Consider the following 16,920-nt stretch of genomic DNA (forward strand, 5'->3'; position numbering starts at 1 on the left):
TGAATTCTGGTTGTCCATCCCATCTAACTTCCACTGCTGCACAGCTACTGGAACAGAAATAGTTCACAAGTTCACAATAGAAACAGTGCACAAGGAGGCTTCCAAATGGTCAATTTTCAGTCCAACACCTTTCAGGCAAAGTTAAATGAACACCAGTTTAGAAAGCAAAGGGCAGCAACTATTTCAGTTTTCTGAAGCTAACGAGTTCATGTGTGTAAATTGAGATTTCAGAATATAACCATTTCTCTGCTTTACAGAATGATTTGTCACAGAATGGTAACTCATAGGTGCCAAAAGGCCATGGGTCTATGGTTCACACCAAGCCTGTTGTGAAAGACTTAGTGGCGCTTCTTCTTACATATCCGGTGAGCATTTGTCACCACTACAAAGAGAATCAGAACTTTTATTCCCAAAAATAGTTTTTTGTTTTGTTTTGTTTTAATACTACGCATCACTAATCTTCTTTCAGAAATTGAGTTCTGTTGCTGGAAAACTCTAGCTATGATTCTTGCTACAATTCTATTGCTAGAAAAAAGAGCGACAGTATTAGCTTTTCACTGGGAGATCCTGCTCGAGAACTCCCTAATTTATTAGTTTCCAGTGCAATTTCATCACTTTACTAAGAGATTCTAATTTGTTTAAAATACCAGTGCAGCACATGAAATGGAAAATTAAATGGGACAAGGGTCCCTTCAAGGAATGAGATATTCCTGAGACAAACCGAATACTTCACTTCTGACAGACTTATATCTGAAACTTGGTATCTATCTACTTAACTATGGAGTCCGGGAAGCAGAAGTAATATTGCAAATGAAACTGGAATGCTGTCTGAATACAACTACCCAAGACAAAAATCAAGCACAGTCTGCAGTTTTGAAACAAAATGACAGGATTTTGCTTATCTGTGTCTCATAAATAGTGAAAAAGAACTGCTTGATGAAATTAGGAAGATATTTTATACAATAAAGAAAAATCGACGGCTATCAATAACAAACATTTCTACTCCTACGCATGTTGGTTTGGATTTTTATTTATTTTTAACTTACAAGATATTTATCTTTTAGATAAATAGTAACAAGAAGAAAGCTCCAATGGTAAACTTGCTTATTAGCCTCAGGAAAATTTTTAAGTTCAAAAGCATTAGGAAACCAGGAATCAATAAGTATTTATAACAGAATTCTGGCTACTATGGTCTGCTACTAACACCAAGCATACACCAGAACTTCACGTGAAAATGCTAAATATTTACCAATTAAATTTCCTGGAAATTTGCCTAAACAAAGTGCTAGCAATCAGTATCATAGACCACATATGCAATGCTAGAAAGTTATTTCTGAAGATATTTAGAGCAAGAACTTCACTTGAAGGAGAGAGCTTTTCTCCCAGAACATGTTTCTGGGTACCCAAGACCAACTAAAAGAAAAGTTGGCCTTTCAGAATCAGATGCCAATCACAGCACGTGACTTTATGAAATGTACTTTAATCTGACATCATGCACTGCGTATCGAAGCATATAATTTATTTTAAGACGTTTCTACAGAAAAACATTTAAATGCAATGACTGGCATTCCTACCATAGCAAAAGGGGAAAGACAACCCTGCCTGGAGAAAAATGGAATTATACAGCATTTCTGTTTCATACTACTCACAATCTTCAATGGATTTAGCAAGTTTCACAGCCTAAATAGAAAAAAAAAGCCCAATCTCAATAAAAGAAAGCAGAAATGGGAACTAAATTTAAATTCAGAGAACTGCTAAGCCAGATGACTAAATATTTCATAACCACATTGCAGATGTACCTATGATTGGTACATACTGGGCCATCTAAACATTTTGATTTTTTTTTCTTTAATTTAAATCAGATTAGAATCAAAGAAATGCATATTTGCACTGAAACTTATGAGGACTATCTATATATGTATATTTCATTTTAACCACAAAATACAAAAACTACATGTTTAAAAACTTTCTTCTTAAGAGAAAAATTCTTTTGTGCAGAGACATGAGCACGCAGGGGATTCTTAACATTATTGAGACTGAAAGACATAAACTTAGAAGTCCAGCTCACAAAAATACCCACCACCCACCACCACAAAAATCCCCATCCCACACTAATCCAGATATTTCTTCTGAGCAAAATAGCAAGGAAACAACAGATAAGAACAAGAGAGACGGTATACCGGGGTTACCGTATACAGCTGCTAATATGAGGATTAAACCAAAATAGAAAGCCATATATTTTTAATTTCATAGTAAAACCATATAATTTAAATATCGTAAATAAATTTTAATTCAAACAGTAATTGTCCTTGTCTGACTTAACTAAAGGAGAAGTTATTGTAATTTGTGAGTAATATAAAATTACTTTATGAGAATCAGAATGAAAATAAAAAGTAACGAAAACTAATGCTGTTTACACCGGTTGTTGTTTGACAATATCTAAAACTAGTGATGGAAAGAATATAAAGTTCTTTTTAGTAAATGAGCTTAGGTCATTATGACAATTTGACAGACTGCCAAAACCAGTGCCTACATAAATCTCACAAACAATCCTAGCAATTACTTTTTCTTGCATTAGATACCTATTATTATTATTATTAAAGAATTTTTCAGGATATGGCACAAAAATAAAATTGCAGTTCTGGAATGTCTGAATGTAGATTAAGTAGAAAGACAGTACCTTTATGCTGGGTTTAGATAAACTCATGTATGGGATTATATAAAAATAATTACTTAGATTAAACTTGTTGCCTGTCTTAATACAAATTAGTTTTCAGTTGTGGACAAGGACTGATACCAGGAAATTCTGGACTATGCCACTGACTCTTTTAAAAGCTCAGCAGGATACTAACTAACACAGCAGTTTGTAAGAATGGATCGACATTCCAAATCTAATAGTACATTCTGTGGCCTAAAAACCCTAATAAATACATTTGTCTAAGAAAAAAATTATGTCTATTTTCAGCCAAGCCACAGAGCAAATGTGATAGTATAAATTCCACAGTTGGAAACAAAAAGATATGGAAATACTGCCTTGAATTTTGGTTCTGGTACCTGTTTTTACATCCATTTAGCTGCCTGTTTCAAATTATGTTAGGCAATTTTTCGTCATGTTAAGTACCTGTTTCATCATCCATATAATTGCAAGCTACAGCAAATGCCATGCTTCAAGGAAAAACGTGTCCTGTTCAAAGGACAATACTCACTCAAGCTTTATTTTTCAGACTGACAAAGAAGAATACTCTATTTGCTCATTACCACAATACATTTCATTTCACACTTTTGTCACTCTGAAGCAGGTATGATCAGTTACAAACTCTATACTACTTTCTTTTGGAAATAAGATGTGCCCATAGGTAACTTCAACCTTTAAGTAGCTTGTTTTATTAAATATTTTTCAAAGTTGAGCTCTGAAGTCTTACTTTTCCAAACTAAAGTACTGTGACAAACAGAGAAAGCGGCAAAATTAAAGCACCGCTGTGAAACCACTAAAAATACCACCTATATAAATTTAACTGTACCAAACTACATTGGAAACAACATACAATATATTTTCCCACTTCGCTTATCTGTGAGGTTTAAAAACTTTACCTAACACTGAAAACAGACACGAGCATAGACATAAGAAATGCTGTCGTCTCAAACTGAAGTTAAAAATGTGACTTGGTATGCCAGTTATCTGCTAGCGAGACATACTTAGCTAGAGATGCTATTTAAATTCTTTCTCGGGTTTCAAAGGGCATTCTCCAAGTAAGAATACATTTCCTCTTACAGTTGAAAATCTATCTTTGTCCAAATACAGCACAGTACTTCAAAAAGCAAACAGAAAAAAGCACTTACCTATAGTGATGTAGATTATTTATGGCTACAAATGGAAAGCTGCAGGTGTTCCATACTGATGCATGAAAGACTAAAATGTATGCTGTCCAGTTTTGTATATTATCATAATCTTGTCATTGTTATTACAAAGTGACTTCATTTTATGGCAGTGAAAATAAAAGCATTTTCTTTTATTGTAATACCAACTCCTACGTGCATATATTTTCTACAGTGAGCTCAGAATTTGACATCTTTGGACGCTTTGGATTTGAGTAATAATTTATGTTTTTGCCTTCTGCAGTGTGACTTAAGGCCTCAAAAGAACATCAAAATGGCTTTAAAACTACATCTAAAGTCATCATTCATCCAAAGGCGTGAGGCATCCATTAAATGCCTAGGCTCCAATGACTCAAAAGCCATTAGCACTCAGCTGTTATAGACAAAGCTCACAGGAGCAGGAGTCTTATATAGGGTGTTTTGAAAAACAAGTAAACGAAAATTCACAGTTTTACTGTGCTGACAGTATAAAAACACAAAAAAATACAAACAAGGTTCATGCTCTTGCAAGACAACACATTCCAAAACACTTAAAAGCTTTGAAAGATTTTTCTCAAAATCAATCTGTAAAAAATGATGTAAAACATCAAGTAAAAATGTCAGTAAAGTAAAAAAATATCCCTTCCATTAAAGCTCACTTTAGACCCATTCCTTCTCAAAACCTTATTTAGGACAAATTTATATAGGACAAAATATGGATATTACCTGTTTGTTGTGGTGGTTTTGCTGGTTTTTGCTTTGTTTTAAAATGTCTAAAACAGCATGAACAATATCTAATTTGCCAACTTTTGCTGGCAGACCAGATGGACTAGATGTTGTATTATTAATTTGCTTGAAAGCTAAGACCCTCACCAGCTTCTGAGTTTTTCTGAAAAGTTTGATTTAAAAGGAACTGCTCAGATTATTATCATTTCTAAAACTTATTACACTATTAATTTTCCTGCAGGAAACAGTGGTTTTTTTTTGTTTTGATTTTAAGTTTATAGTCTCACAATATTTATGGACAGTTAGAAGCCTAAATATGTAGAACTACAAAAACCGCTTTTTTAAAACTAGTTTTCCTAAAAGACTGCACTTCAGCCTCAAAAGTGACTTCTCACAATAGATGGAAAGCAAAAGGCTACATTTACGTTAAAAAACATGTTAATCAATTTTTCAAACTGAAGAAACTGTATGTTGTTCATACACAACATTGCCTCATCTGCTGCCTTTTTAAAATTATCTTCCAGATAACACATCCTTCGTAATATATATGATCACAGACAGTGCGAAAGAAAGTGATGACGACTTGTCAAGATATTTACTTTCATATTTTGCCTGATATTTCTAACAGCCATAAATCAGTGATGTAAATTAATTTTCTGAGCAATGATTAATGAATAGTGCATCGTGTTTTAAGAGTTGCAGTGACAAATATGAGTTTCTGTATCTTTTTCCTAATGAATGCTTCCTTGCACCCAGGAAGTTAGAATACCAAGACTATGAACAAAAGAAGAAAAATTACATTGATAAGTGGCAGTCAGGTTATTTTTATTAAGATTTAATGTTAGAGCTTCATCAAATTTAAAAGAAACCTTTCAGCTTTGACAATTTAAGGAGAACATAAAGCCTTTGGTTGAAGTCACATATTGACATACAACAGATTAAAGAGCAGCTTTTGACATTAAAAATCACAATACCAGACAACACATGCAGTAATTTTTGTCCTTTGTTTCATCACTTAAATATAAAAATGTTGCACAACTGATGTAAACATTACACCTGATGCTTTAGTAATGTACTGTTAGCCTAGTATATTTTCGCTCTAATCGCAGTTTTCAGAATGAGAAATATATTGTACTAAGAATTTTTTCTGTTGACTTTACTTGCATTATAGAAAAATAAAGTATATCCTAGTTAATATATTTTATACCAATTCAACTAATAATTTGCAATTAAAAACAAATACTGTATTTATTCCTAAACTGCTTTTATTTTTTCTTTTGGTCTTTCCACTAGCTAGCACAAACTTTCTTTAGGGTCAAAGAGGAAAATGTGAAGAGTAAGACATCCATACGTTGCTCCTCAAATACATATAAAAAGCAAAAAATACACAAAAAGTTTAAATATTGGCAGCATCAATTCCTCTGTTATACTGCTCCCTACTACTCTTTAGAATGTGAGGGGTTTATTTGGCACAGCAACTTAGTTTACTTCAGTTTTGTTTGTTATAAGAGCAATTCTATTACTATAGAAGTAGCAGGTAAATCAAACAGTAAGCAATTACTAATAAATGCAGTTACACAAAGAATGGTACTCCGTCCCCACATGTCATTCTCTGAAAATTCTACCAGTAAACTTTTGTCCATTTCTGAATGGATGTCAAAAGACTGGAAATAAATCATGAACAATACATCTTCCCCGTGTTCCTCCCACCTCAATATGAATCATGATTTGATATATGAAATGCAATAGAAACCTTACCTCTTTCATTAAGACTGTTTAGCACTGCCCTTTCAAGCTGTTCTTCCTCTGTAAGCCCACCTGTATAATCGTAGTAGTTCCTTGGTGTTGTGTTTTGATAATCTGGATATCTATAATAATAATAATCTGTAAAATTAAAAGGAAAATAAACTGATGATATTCAGTGGGAGGGGAGGAAGCCAGACATTATCTTCGTTATCTTTCTTCCACAAATTTGTTTAATTTGGGAGAGAAAAAAACTATTAGGATTTTTATGATATGCCACGAATCAAAATACATTTTTGTAATTTGCAAAGCCAGACTACAGTAACAGGAGAGAGAACAATAATGACAAGAAAGATGCATCAAACATCTCCATCTTTTATCAGTTATAAATAAGTGACATAGAATTACCATTATTTAAAGTTTCAATCAAATTGAAAGATGGTTTTCATCATCTCCTTTTAACATTTAAACATCATTACTAGGATACCTTATCTACGTCACTGAAACAGCAACCACAAAACAGGTATGCTTCAGGCTTTTTTCCACCCGTCTCTCATTTCACCCTAGTGGCCATAAACAGTATATACGACTGTCATCCTAAATTCAAGTAATGTTTGAAATTAGAATACACATGGATGAAGACTTCTGCATTTTTTGTAGGAAAATATGCAACTAATTTGTGCTATGTATGCTCTGAACAAACTAACAAAACCCAAAACACACTGCAGATCTCATCTAATGCCACAGCCACTGTATGTTGCCTCTGATAATGACCACCAAGCATTTCTGACCACTTACAAAATCTGTCAAAACAAGCATGAACAAACTATCATCCACCCAAATCCTTTTGGGATTTAAAAGAAAAGAAAACAACCTGGCAAGAGACTTGAATGAGAATCTCTTCCTTTAACACAATCTAAACCTGAACACAGAAAACCTCTGCTGAGTAAAACTAAGGAGAGAAGTGCCATTTTTCTATTCCTCTTTTGTATTGTCAGTATATAGAACTTTGGATATTTAACTTCTCTTCTAGACACCCGGACAATAGATTTTGAAGAATCACACAGCCAGTTTCTCCAAGTGATAGAAAACTTATACAAGATTTTCCAAATGAAAAAAATAATGAAAATATTTGTGTGTACAGCATGCCATTCTTTTCATCTTCAAATTAACACAGGATTATTATTGATGTTGATATCTCAATAGTTACATAGATTTAATGTATAACTTTCCTGTGGAGTTTCTGTGATTAATACCAAGCACAAACTACAAAGTGAGGATATATATAATTTTATATCCGTGTTTGTGCATGGATGCAAATGCACGTTATACATGGACACACAAGAAAGTAATTCTGCCCATTTGTAAATTCTTCCTTTTTGGAACATACAACAACTAACACTGGCAGAAATTTTCATATAACTGCAGTGAAGACTTGGTATTATCCTCCCGTAACTTGAACTTCTGCCATTTCTCAAGTTATTTGCTATTCCTCTGGCTAGAAAGAGATAAATACATAATTTCAAATCTGTATAAATTAGGCATATTGTTAACAAGCTTTAAAAGCCTTTCAGTCATACTGGCTATATTTAAGAGACAGTTCTGCAGAAAAAAATAAAATCAACTGCAGGATACCTTTGAGCTGATATATATAAAGATTGCATCTGAAATATATGTATCTATTCCTCTCATTCCCCTCTGCATTATGCTAATCTGAATGAACGTTGTTTTCGCTACAAATCTATTTTCTGGAGGCTTCAAAACGGTGTGCATGAAGACTATAAAAATCATGGTGTTATCTGATGAAAAAGGATGTCATTTTAAGTTTGCTCTATTGTAATTTTTTTGTGATGTTTTACACTGTCATCAAGATGTAAGTGCTGACAAAGCTGCAATCTTTTATTTTACAAAGAGAAACAATTCAGTAATATTGACATGTTCAAGGTGTTCCTACTAATCAAAACAAATGTCCCTATACTTTATTCATGAACTGCATTTTGAGAAAACCTAATTCAGTCACCAAACGCTAAATGTGTTAAAATCACACTTGAAATCTTCATTTTCCTTCTAAAGCTGTTTCTCTGTACTGGTTCATAAAATCTGTTCTTATCATCTATTTATTTTGTATTTAATTGGTATTTGAAGTCAGAAAGTAATAAAGCACCAATACCAGCAAATGAAAAATTAATCAAGGTAAGAATGTACTGCACATGCATCATTAGCATACAATACTAGAAAGTTTTCTTAATTCACAGATAGCGAAATCCATTACTATAACACACAAAAAGCAAAAGGTTAACTCTTCCATGAAGACTCCTATGAATAGGTGAAAGAAAATTATGATGTATATATACACAAGGAATGAACATATTAAATATATATCTTTTATAATTACAATTATAAATCAATTCAGAGTATTGAATTTACTACAGAAAAATTATTTACATCTAAAGCCAAGCATGCAAGATAGGGTAATTTGTGTTAACCTTGTTCCTTTATCTCCCTTTCATACACACTAGCTCAAAGCAACACCATGGTTACTTCGGGGACTGCCCAAGACACACAACACAAAACAAATTTATTTTCCATCAGTGTACCAAATCTTTTTCTCTGGTGCTATGTCATTATTCATCATTCTAAATATACTACATGAAATATCTTCCCTTCTCCCTGATTACGGAGACCTGGAAAAAGAAGTAAAGGGCAGTTTGGAATCTGCTCCTATTCCTCAAGAGTTGTCTTTTACACCCACCCACACTCTGAGCAGCTGGTGTTTATAGAGCGGATGCAACAGATTACTGAGTTTAAATGTCAAGTGCAAATTCTTATCCTCATTAGCAAATCAAATTCCTTTTTCTGATATAAATTCTTAGTTTCCACATGCTACTGTATTGGCATACTGAAGGAAGATTTGGTCATTACCAAGGTGGAACACAGAGCAATGCAACAGAACAGTAACTGTAGCTCAGCAAACATCTGTAACTGGCCTGAGACTGCCAGTTGGAAACAGGTAGCTCACACTCCCTTTGTAGTCTAGATCCTAGAAAGGAATGGGTAAGTTTGCCAAATCAGGGCAGATTTACCAATGTTTAAAAGGATGCTTCTGGTAGACAATTTCCTCCTTGCTGCAGACTCTGCAAAAGGGATAGTATTGCCCCAGGGTAGCATTTTATAAAGTCATAACCTTAATGTAAGGTTTAAAGATTCTTGTACAAAACACATCCAACACGGTTCCCCAAGTAGGAAAAGACAAGGCCAGACAAACTGATTTTGATTAGCAAGTGGACATATAGGCAGAATATTTGGTAGGTTCTCTCTCATTAGCAAAAATTATATCCATATTTGTAACGCTGAAAGTGAGCTGAAATAAGTTTTTAGGTAAGTGGGTGACAGCATTTACCTGAATAACCTGAGTAGTAGTCCCTTGGCCTGTCAGGATCAGTGAATGAAGTAAAACCACCTAAATATAAGAATAATGCATGCACTATTAGAATAAAACAATCATAGTCTCTCTTTAAAACACAGAATCAAATTTAAGCAACATACCCAAGTAGACTAGAAAGATGCAAACCAACCTATGATCTCCAGAACTTATAATGAATAATTTCTGCACTGAGATTGTACATTGGTAAAAATGGGTTAATGCATAGAGACCTTAGGATTGGAATAACACTGCATTGTTTGTGCTCTGCTGACAAAAATCACCTGTTTAATGGAAAATCCCTTCTTCCAGTCTTTAGTCACACAGCAACCTTCACAGCAGCAGGATCTCTACATTATGTCTCACTAACAGTACCATGGCTCTTATCCCAGAATCACAGAACAATTCTGTTCGGAAGGGACCTCAGGAGGTCCCTAGCCCAAAACCCACTCAAAGCAGGGTCAGCTATGATATCAGACCAGTTTATTTAGTCAGGGTTTTATTCTGCCAGGTCTTGAAAACATCCAAGGATGGAGACTGCAGAATTTCCCTATGCAACCTAATCCAATGCTCAACAGTCCTAACAGTCATCATGCCCCAGAAAGAGAAAATATTAACTTTTAAATAAGTAGTGAGTTTACTCAAGTAGGGTAGGAACTCTGATGCTTCGGTCTTTATTTTTCCACTTAAAACTGCTTTCCACTTAAGCATATATGACAGACTAACACCAAACTGCGATAAAACCTCCCATGAGAATGCACACATCTGAACAAGCAATTTTTCACTGTACAAACACCACATCCATGATCAACTTAATGGCACAGTCATAAATAAGGTGCCCAACTTATTAAGTAATCGGACAAAAATTCTGACAACCAAGTCCAGCACAACTGTTGTTAAAGGGCTCAGGTTTCTAATTAAAACACTGAAGTTTAAGGGCATGTTCATATGAAAGTTTGTATGGCTATATTTAAAATTGTTTGTCTGAAGATGTCTAAAGATTCTACCTTTAAAAAATTACTTCTACAATATGAAAAACCGTATCAACTCACTATTGGAAAGCTTGGGGAATCTTGCAACAATTTCTCAAGCATCCCACAATCTTTTTTGAAATTTAGCAGCTTCCACATGAATGGATACAAGCAACAGAAACCCATCATAGAAACACACTGTGTTCTGACATATGTCTACAGCTTCACCACTCTATTTAAAATGACATTTTCATTGGCATCTTACATGAAACATTTTACTTTAAATATGTAATTTAAAAACAAAGGTAAAAACATGATACCTGAAAGGCACCTTTAACACAGATAAGAACAAGTAAAGAAAAAAAGTGAGCTTTTCTTCTGCATTCAGTTTATCAGTCAGTGTATCTTTAATCCCCTAAAAACTGCTGGAATTGCCTCAATGTCTGCAAGTATATAAGGTTTACTGAATTTTAAGACTAAAAGTGGCTCATGCAGATTTTACAAATCAAACCAAATTATATACCTGCACAGGCTTTCATGATCTTTTTCAGAGGTCCCATGGTGTACATCAGTCCAACAAGAATCCCTGCCAGATGCCCAGCGAAAGAAGTCCTAAAAAAAATGATAATAATAATCTTGTGAGTGACGGAAAGAAAGATTTTTTCTTTTTGGTAGGAATCCTTTAGGGGAAGTGCAAAGTTTGCTGTAACCCAGAAAGTCCCTGAGTAACTAAGCATAGAAAAGTGACTTGCCTGCAAAGACACAGGGTAATGCAAACATTTATTAATTTCTGCTCTGACCTACTCAGTCTGATTTCTAACATTAGTGTTAATTACTGATTAAACCCACATGTGCAGTTTGCAGAAAAACAAACTTTTTTTTTTTTAAAACCTTATTCATTTTGAGGAAAAGCTCCAAGCAAACCTCACTCCCAGCTGTGCCTGAGAAGTATGGCCACAACAAATTAAAGACTGAGCTATAAAGTTAATCACATAGTTTAATACAGTGCTCCTTGCAAGAGTTATTTACTTCCCTCATTTCATGATTTATAGAAGTATCCTACACAGTTTGACCTAAGCAACTTATCAGTGTGAACGGAAGTGCCAAGTTTTCTTTCTTCATAAATACCCTAAAAGTGGTGGGTATATACAGTTAAAGAAAAGCATGTAACAAATATCCTGAAAAAGCCAGAAGCTAATTGGAAAGATCCCTTGAATTGCTTGTTTAGCAGATAGAATACTGTTTCCCTAAAAGCTTTTAAACTGAAGTCTTATTGAGGTAGTAAACTAGTTTTAATTCAGAGAACTTAAATCCACAGAATTGCACTGAAATGTCCTGGTAGGATCTGCCAAAATTATTTCAAGTGAAAGCCTGAATACAGTACTATCAATACAACCCCACCAAGAGTTTATCTTAACCATAAATGCATACCTGTTGCAACATGTTTGTAAAACAGTGCTTTCAAAATTAAAAGAACAATGAGTGAAATGCTGAAATCCAAGTTTTTTTCTAAATATATCAACAATTTCTTTTTAAAAACTTATCACTGCCCACTTTTATATGGAATGAAAAGACTTAAAAGTCTTGAGAAATCACCAACATGGAAGCATAAATGTAGTATAAATAAGGAAATTTGCTCCAAGTATCACCATGAATATTGTGATTTGATAAATTCATAAACTAATTTTCAGCACTCAAATTAAGAGTTTAGTGAAAAAATTAATCAGGTTCTTCATCTTTATTATGAATTTGCCAAAGCCACTTTTTTTTTTAAAGAGAAAACATTTCCTGAACTATGCAATTATAAATAAATCAGCCCACTATATTTATAGTGGCTGTCCAAACAACAAATACCATTATCTTTTTTTTTCCCCCCTTCCCTCTATAAAGCAGAAAAGGAACTTCTGTCTGAAGTAAAAATAGATTTAAACATACGTTTTACGTTCTGGTCAAAAATCCAAAACAGATATAGTAATGATACCATATGCACTCGTGATGGTAAAACTTCCAGACACCACTTGTAAAAAGTATGTGAGAAAAAACATGTGTCACTAGAGGGAGATAAAGATCAGATTTAAATTCACTCCTTTGCCACCTACTGAACCACAAACTTGAATTCTGCTACGCAGAGTTGCAGCTCTCCCACAAGTAAGCAATAGCATAAATGTTGCTGTGAAAATGCACAGGTAAGAGGTAGTTAGGGATTAGGGATAAATTAGGGATTTATAAACGAACTAGTTTTCCAAACAGATTTTTCTGGAACAGATTTTCCAAATTAGGAAAAATACATCCCTGACGTGGAGAATGCCTGTACACAAAAAACATTAAATACTTAAAGATGCATTACACTAGAAATTACCAACATGAGATTGATTCACCTATATTACTGGCAGTGTTTTAAACAAATTTTATGCTCATCTAAGCACAACGCTGTTCCACAAAACCCAAAATCAAAGCCTTTGCTTGCAACACAGTGAAGCTGTATATTTATACAATATGAGCAATCAGAAACCTTCAACTTTAATAAGTCTTTTGGGGGATAAATTCCACTTCATGTCTACTGAACAGTGTTTAGGCACCTAGTACACTAACCTAATACTTGTTTTATTATATTCAAGGAGAACGCACTAATAATGAAGATGTTTAAACAGCTTTTCCTAAAGCAAAAACAATACCAGGTACACTGTCACACATATATGCTACCACTGACATGCACAAAATAATTATATTTGATAAACCAAATCTTCATATATCTCGTCATACAATTTGTGTGACAAACACAAATACGCTACTTGTAATTACTTAGGAAAAGCAATTACATAGCATACAGATAGAAGCCCTTATATTAGCAAAATGCTTAATGTTTCATCCAAGTTAAACAAACATCACTTCTTGCAACGTTATCTTAGAACGCGTTATATTCTAATTTACTCTAATGGTGACTTAATACTTTTTTTTTTTTTTGCTAATGTGTAATCTATATTATGGAAGAGATCTGTATAGGCATTTCCTAAATGGAACAACTAAAAGACATAGATACTATGCAATTTTACAAAGAAAAAATAGTTATTCTATTAAAAACTTCAAACCTCAAAATAAAAAGTGATAGGACAATGGGGAATGGTTTTAAACTAAAAGAGAGGAGATTTAGATTAGATGTTAGGAGGAAGTTCTTCACTCAGAGGGTGGTGAGGCACTGGCACAGGTTGCCCAGAGGAGCTGTGGGTGCCCCATCCCTGGAGGTGCCCAAGGCCAGGCTGGATGGGCCCTGGGCAGCCTCGGTTGGTGGGCCATGGGCATGGGGGTTGGAACTAGGTGATCTTTAAGGTCCCTTCACAACCCAAGTCACCCTATGCAAACAAATGAAAAAACAAGTTAACCATACAGCTGAATTCTAAAGTAGTCAGACTGTCTTTTGCAGCTGTTTTGAAGATAGGTTAGTTTTGGAAGACTGGAAGGGTATTTCTATACTCAAGTAAGTAACATCAAAAGCAGAAAACAGCTATGTCATGAACAAATCAGTCAAATCCCCCAGGTTCCCTCCTTTGACAGGGCTCCAAGCCTCCCAAGAAAGGGAGAAATTGCAGACGACAGGCTGTGAGAATGAAGCACTGTCTCATGGCATTTCTCATGAAGAGGGTTTCTCATAAATTTTAAGCAGTAAAACTACACTAAGCAGATATGTATCTGGCCAAAAAGCCTGGCTTAATGCTCATCAGTGATTCATTATCAAACTAAGGATATGAACCAAATGGATTTCCACAAGAGTCTATACCAAGTATTGTTTGCAAATGACAACAAGCTGAGAGAAGCTACACGAGTGACAGGAGATGGCATTATAATTTAAAGCAACCTTGACACAGTGACAAAGCATTAGGATATAATTCAATGACAAGTATGAAGTTCTGAACACGTCACAGAAATCAGCTATACAAACAGGCTGGAAGGGACTAGCTAGTGCGAAAGTTTCAGGAGAGAAGCTGGCACACGCAGCGAGACATACAACGAAGCACGGGTCAGTGGGCCACACCACTACAGGAAACAAGGGTTTCACTGCGAACACATAGACAGGAGCGCTGCCTGAAAGTAAAATGAAGTAAAACTTTCCACTCTGTTCAACAGTGATAGGTCTCAGCTGGAAAACTAAGCCAAAGACAACAACACCAAGAAGCCTACAACTTCTGGGAAAAGACTGAAGGAACCACTATCACTTAGCCCATTGACTAAACCTCTCATGGATACAACATATTTAAAAAACGCACAAGAGCCAGAAATAGGAATGAACAAACTCTGCACCTTCACAACCCATAGAGTAAGTGGTAACAAACAACTTGCAGCAAGAGACTTGAGGACACCAGAGCGGCAGAGCCGGCTGCCTGGAGGGACTGGGCCTCCCACCCAGAGGGGCAGAGGCCTCCCAAACCCTGATGGGTGCGGGCCCACTTGCCCTTGCTTAGCAAGGTAAAATGTGAGGCTGCTAAGCCCCTGCAAAGATCCGTTTGATATAGTGGTGATCTTGGGAAGCACATTATACTAAATACTGATGAGTATAAACATTTATGGTTATACAAGTATGTATGTGTATAGAGATATATCATTGTCCTTTTGAATGCTCTGAGTAATAACTGCATTCTGATATCACATTCATTCAGATCCCCTATAATGTTTCTTATTTAATGAAAATATGTAGACTGGAATTATTCAATATAAGTAAACTGGATAAAATAACTTTCACACATGCAATTAATGTTCTTCTAACCACATGCCTTAGCCCAAAGTGGATATTCCTGTTTCCAATGAACTCAAATATAATTGAACCATTAATTCCTGATAATACTTCAGTGTCAATGTCAACCTTCTTGACATTTTACTACATTTTACAGTGAATTTTAATTTTCAGTAGACTGGCTTTTCAAAAAAATTTGCATAATGGATTTCTGGCCTACAAGGCTGTATGAGTTTTATCTGCTGACATTAAAGCTAATGGCAAAACTACAACTGTTTTCACAAGGCAGGACAACATACAAGTTTTGGAATTAAATGTCATTTTAGCTGAAACGAATGAATATAATTTATAGAAAAGCACAAAAGTTGTGTGAAACTCTTGTCCAAACACATTACCAAGGCTCCTTTCATTTGTATTATAAACTCCACTCCTCTCAAATCTAATCCAGAAAATTGAGGTTACTCCTATTTTCTGCTTTTTAGATATTGTGAAATAATTATATATACAGTTAAAAACCCTATCAACCATAAAGCAACTTCCATTATCAAATTCCAAAATAGTATTTTTACATTATTTGCAATAATAGCAATATCTTGACTTGCATGTATATTTTTCTAAGTTGACTGTTATTAAATTGTTAGACTAATAAATATCCTTCTGATTGCAACAACAAGATAAACTACTGCCTTTTCTCCTGCTGGTTAAGAAAAACTGACAGAATTATTGCTTGTGGTATAACTTATAGTTTGCATAATGCAAACTGAACTTTGAGTGGGAATAGAAACAGGATTCTTGACTTTTTAAATTGCATGCTTTTTTCCTAAATGTCAATGAGCTTTATCAATATTAAATAATGTTCTCTCTGGTATAAAGAAATTCAAATGATGTCTCATTTAATTTTTGTTTGAAAATGTAGATCTCCCCAGAGATCTTATTTCAACCATTCACTTCATACCAATGATAATTATGCAATATGTCTAAATACCGTTTCCTGAAGAAACTTGCCATCAAGCTGATGCGCACATTACTTGAGCAAAATCTTCTAAACAGAATTAACTAGACTTTTCATTTGACTGTGTAGTTTCCATGAAAATTGCTATCATTACAGGAAAGCCATTTGAACAAGATTTATGCTTCATCTATCCGATTCTGATCCCATGCTTACAAGCATCTCCCAGTATTATTTTTATATGAATAATGTTCCAGTATTCTTACACTGAATTCAAATCAATTCCTTGCTGCTACTGCATTTATCCTGACTTGTTTCAATTCTGTGGTGTCAGTTACCCAGCAGCACACATGAAAGCAGAGAAAGAAAACCTACACCTGTATTACTACATTTCTCCAATTTCCGCCTAACAGCAAACCCAAAAGGCTAGTAGGAATCATCATTTAAGCATCCTAGTCTATCACAAGACAAAGCCACTTATTTAGCAACAAAAGTTTGCCTTTAGTTTAGCCACTGTCACTGTCTTCCA

The 16,920-nt window shown here is 34.6% G+C and overlaps 1 protein-coding gene across 9 annotated transcripts in view; it reads right to left on the minus strand.

Annotated features, from left to right (window-relative positions):
* The window catches only part of RHBDD1 (rhomboid domain containing 1), a 40,049-nt gene that overhangs the window by 10,925 nt on the left and 12,204 nt on the right, over positions 1–16,920 (minus strand). For 8 of the 9 annotated variants that reach the window (XM_067002224.1, XM_067002225.1, XM_048063010.2 and 5 more), the window contains 3 exons: positions 11,240–11,328; positions 9,725–9,784; positions 6,340–6,465 (listed from right to left, as the gene is read on the minus strand). In XM_067002224.1, the coding sequence (XP_066858325.1) occupies positions 6,340–6,465; positions 9,725–9,784; positions 11,240–11,328 (275 nt within the window). The remainder of the gene's footprint in view (positions 1–6,339; positions 6,466–9,724; positions 9,785–11,239; positions 11,329–16,920) is intronic. The other variant, XM_013181582.3, reaches the window with a different exon arrangement.

Source organism: Anser cygnoides, chromosome 9 (assembly GCF_040182565.1).
Source record: "Anser cygnoides isolate HZ-2024a breed goose chromosome 9, Taihu_goose_T2T_genome, whole genome shotgun sequence".
In the NCBI taxonomy this organism is placed as follows: domain Eukaryota; kingdom Metazoa; phylum Chordata; class Aves; order Anseriformes; family Anatidae; genus Anser; species Anser cygnoides.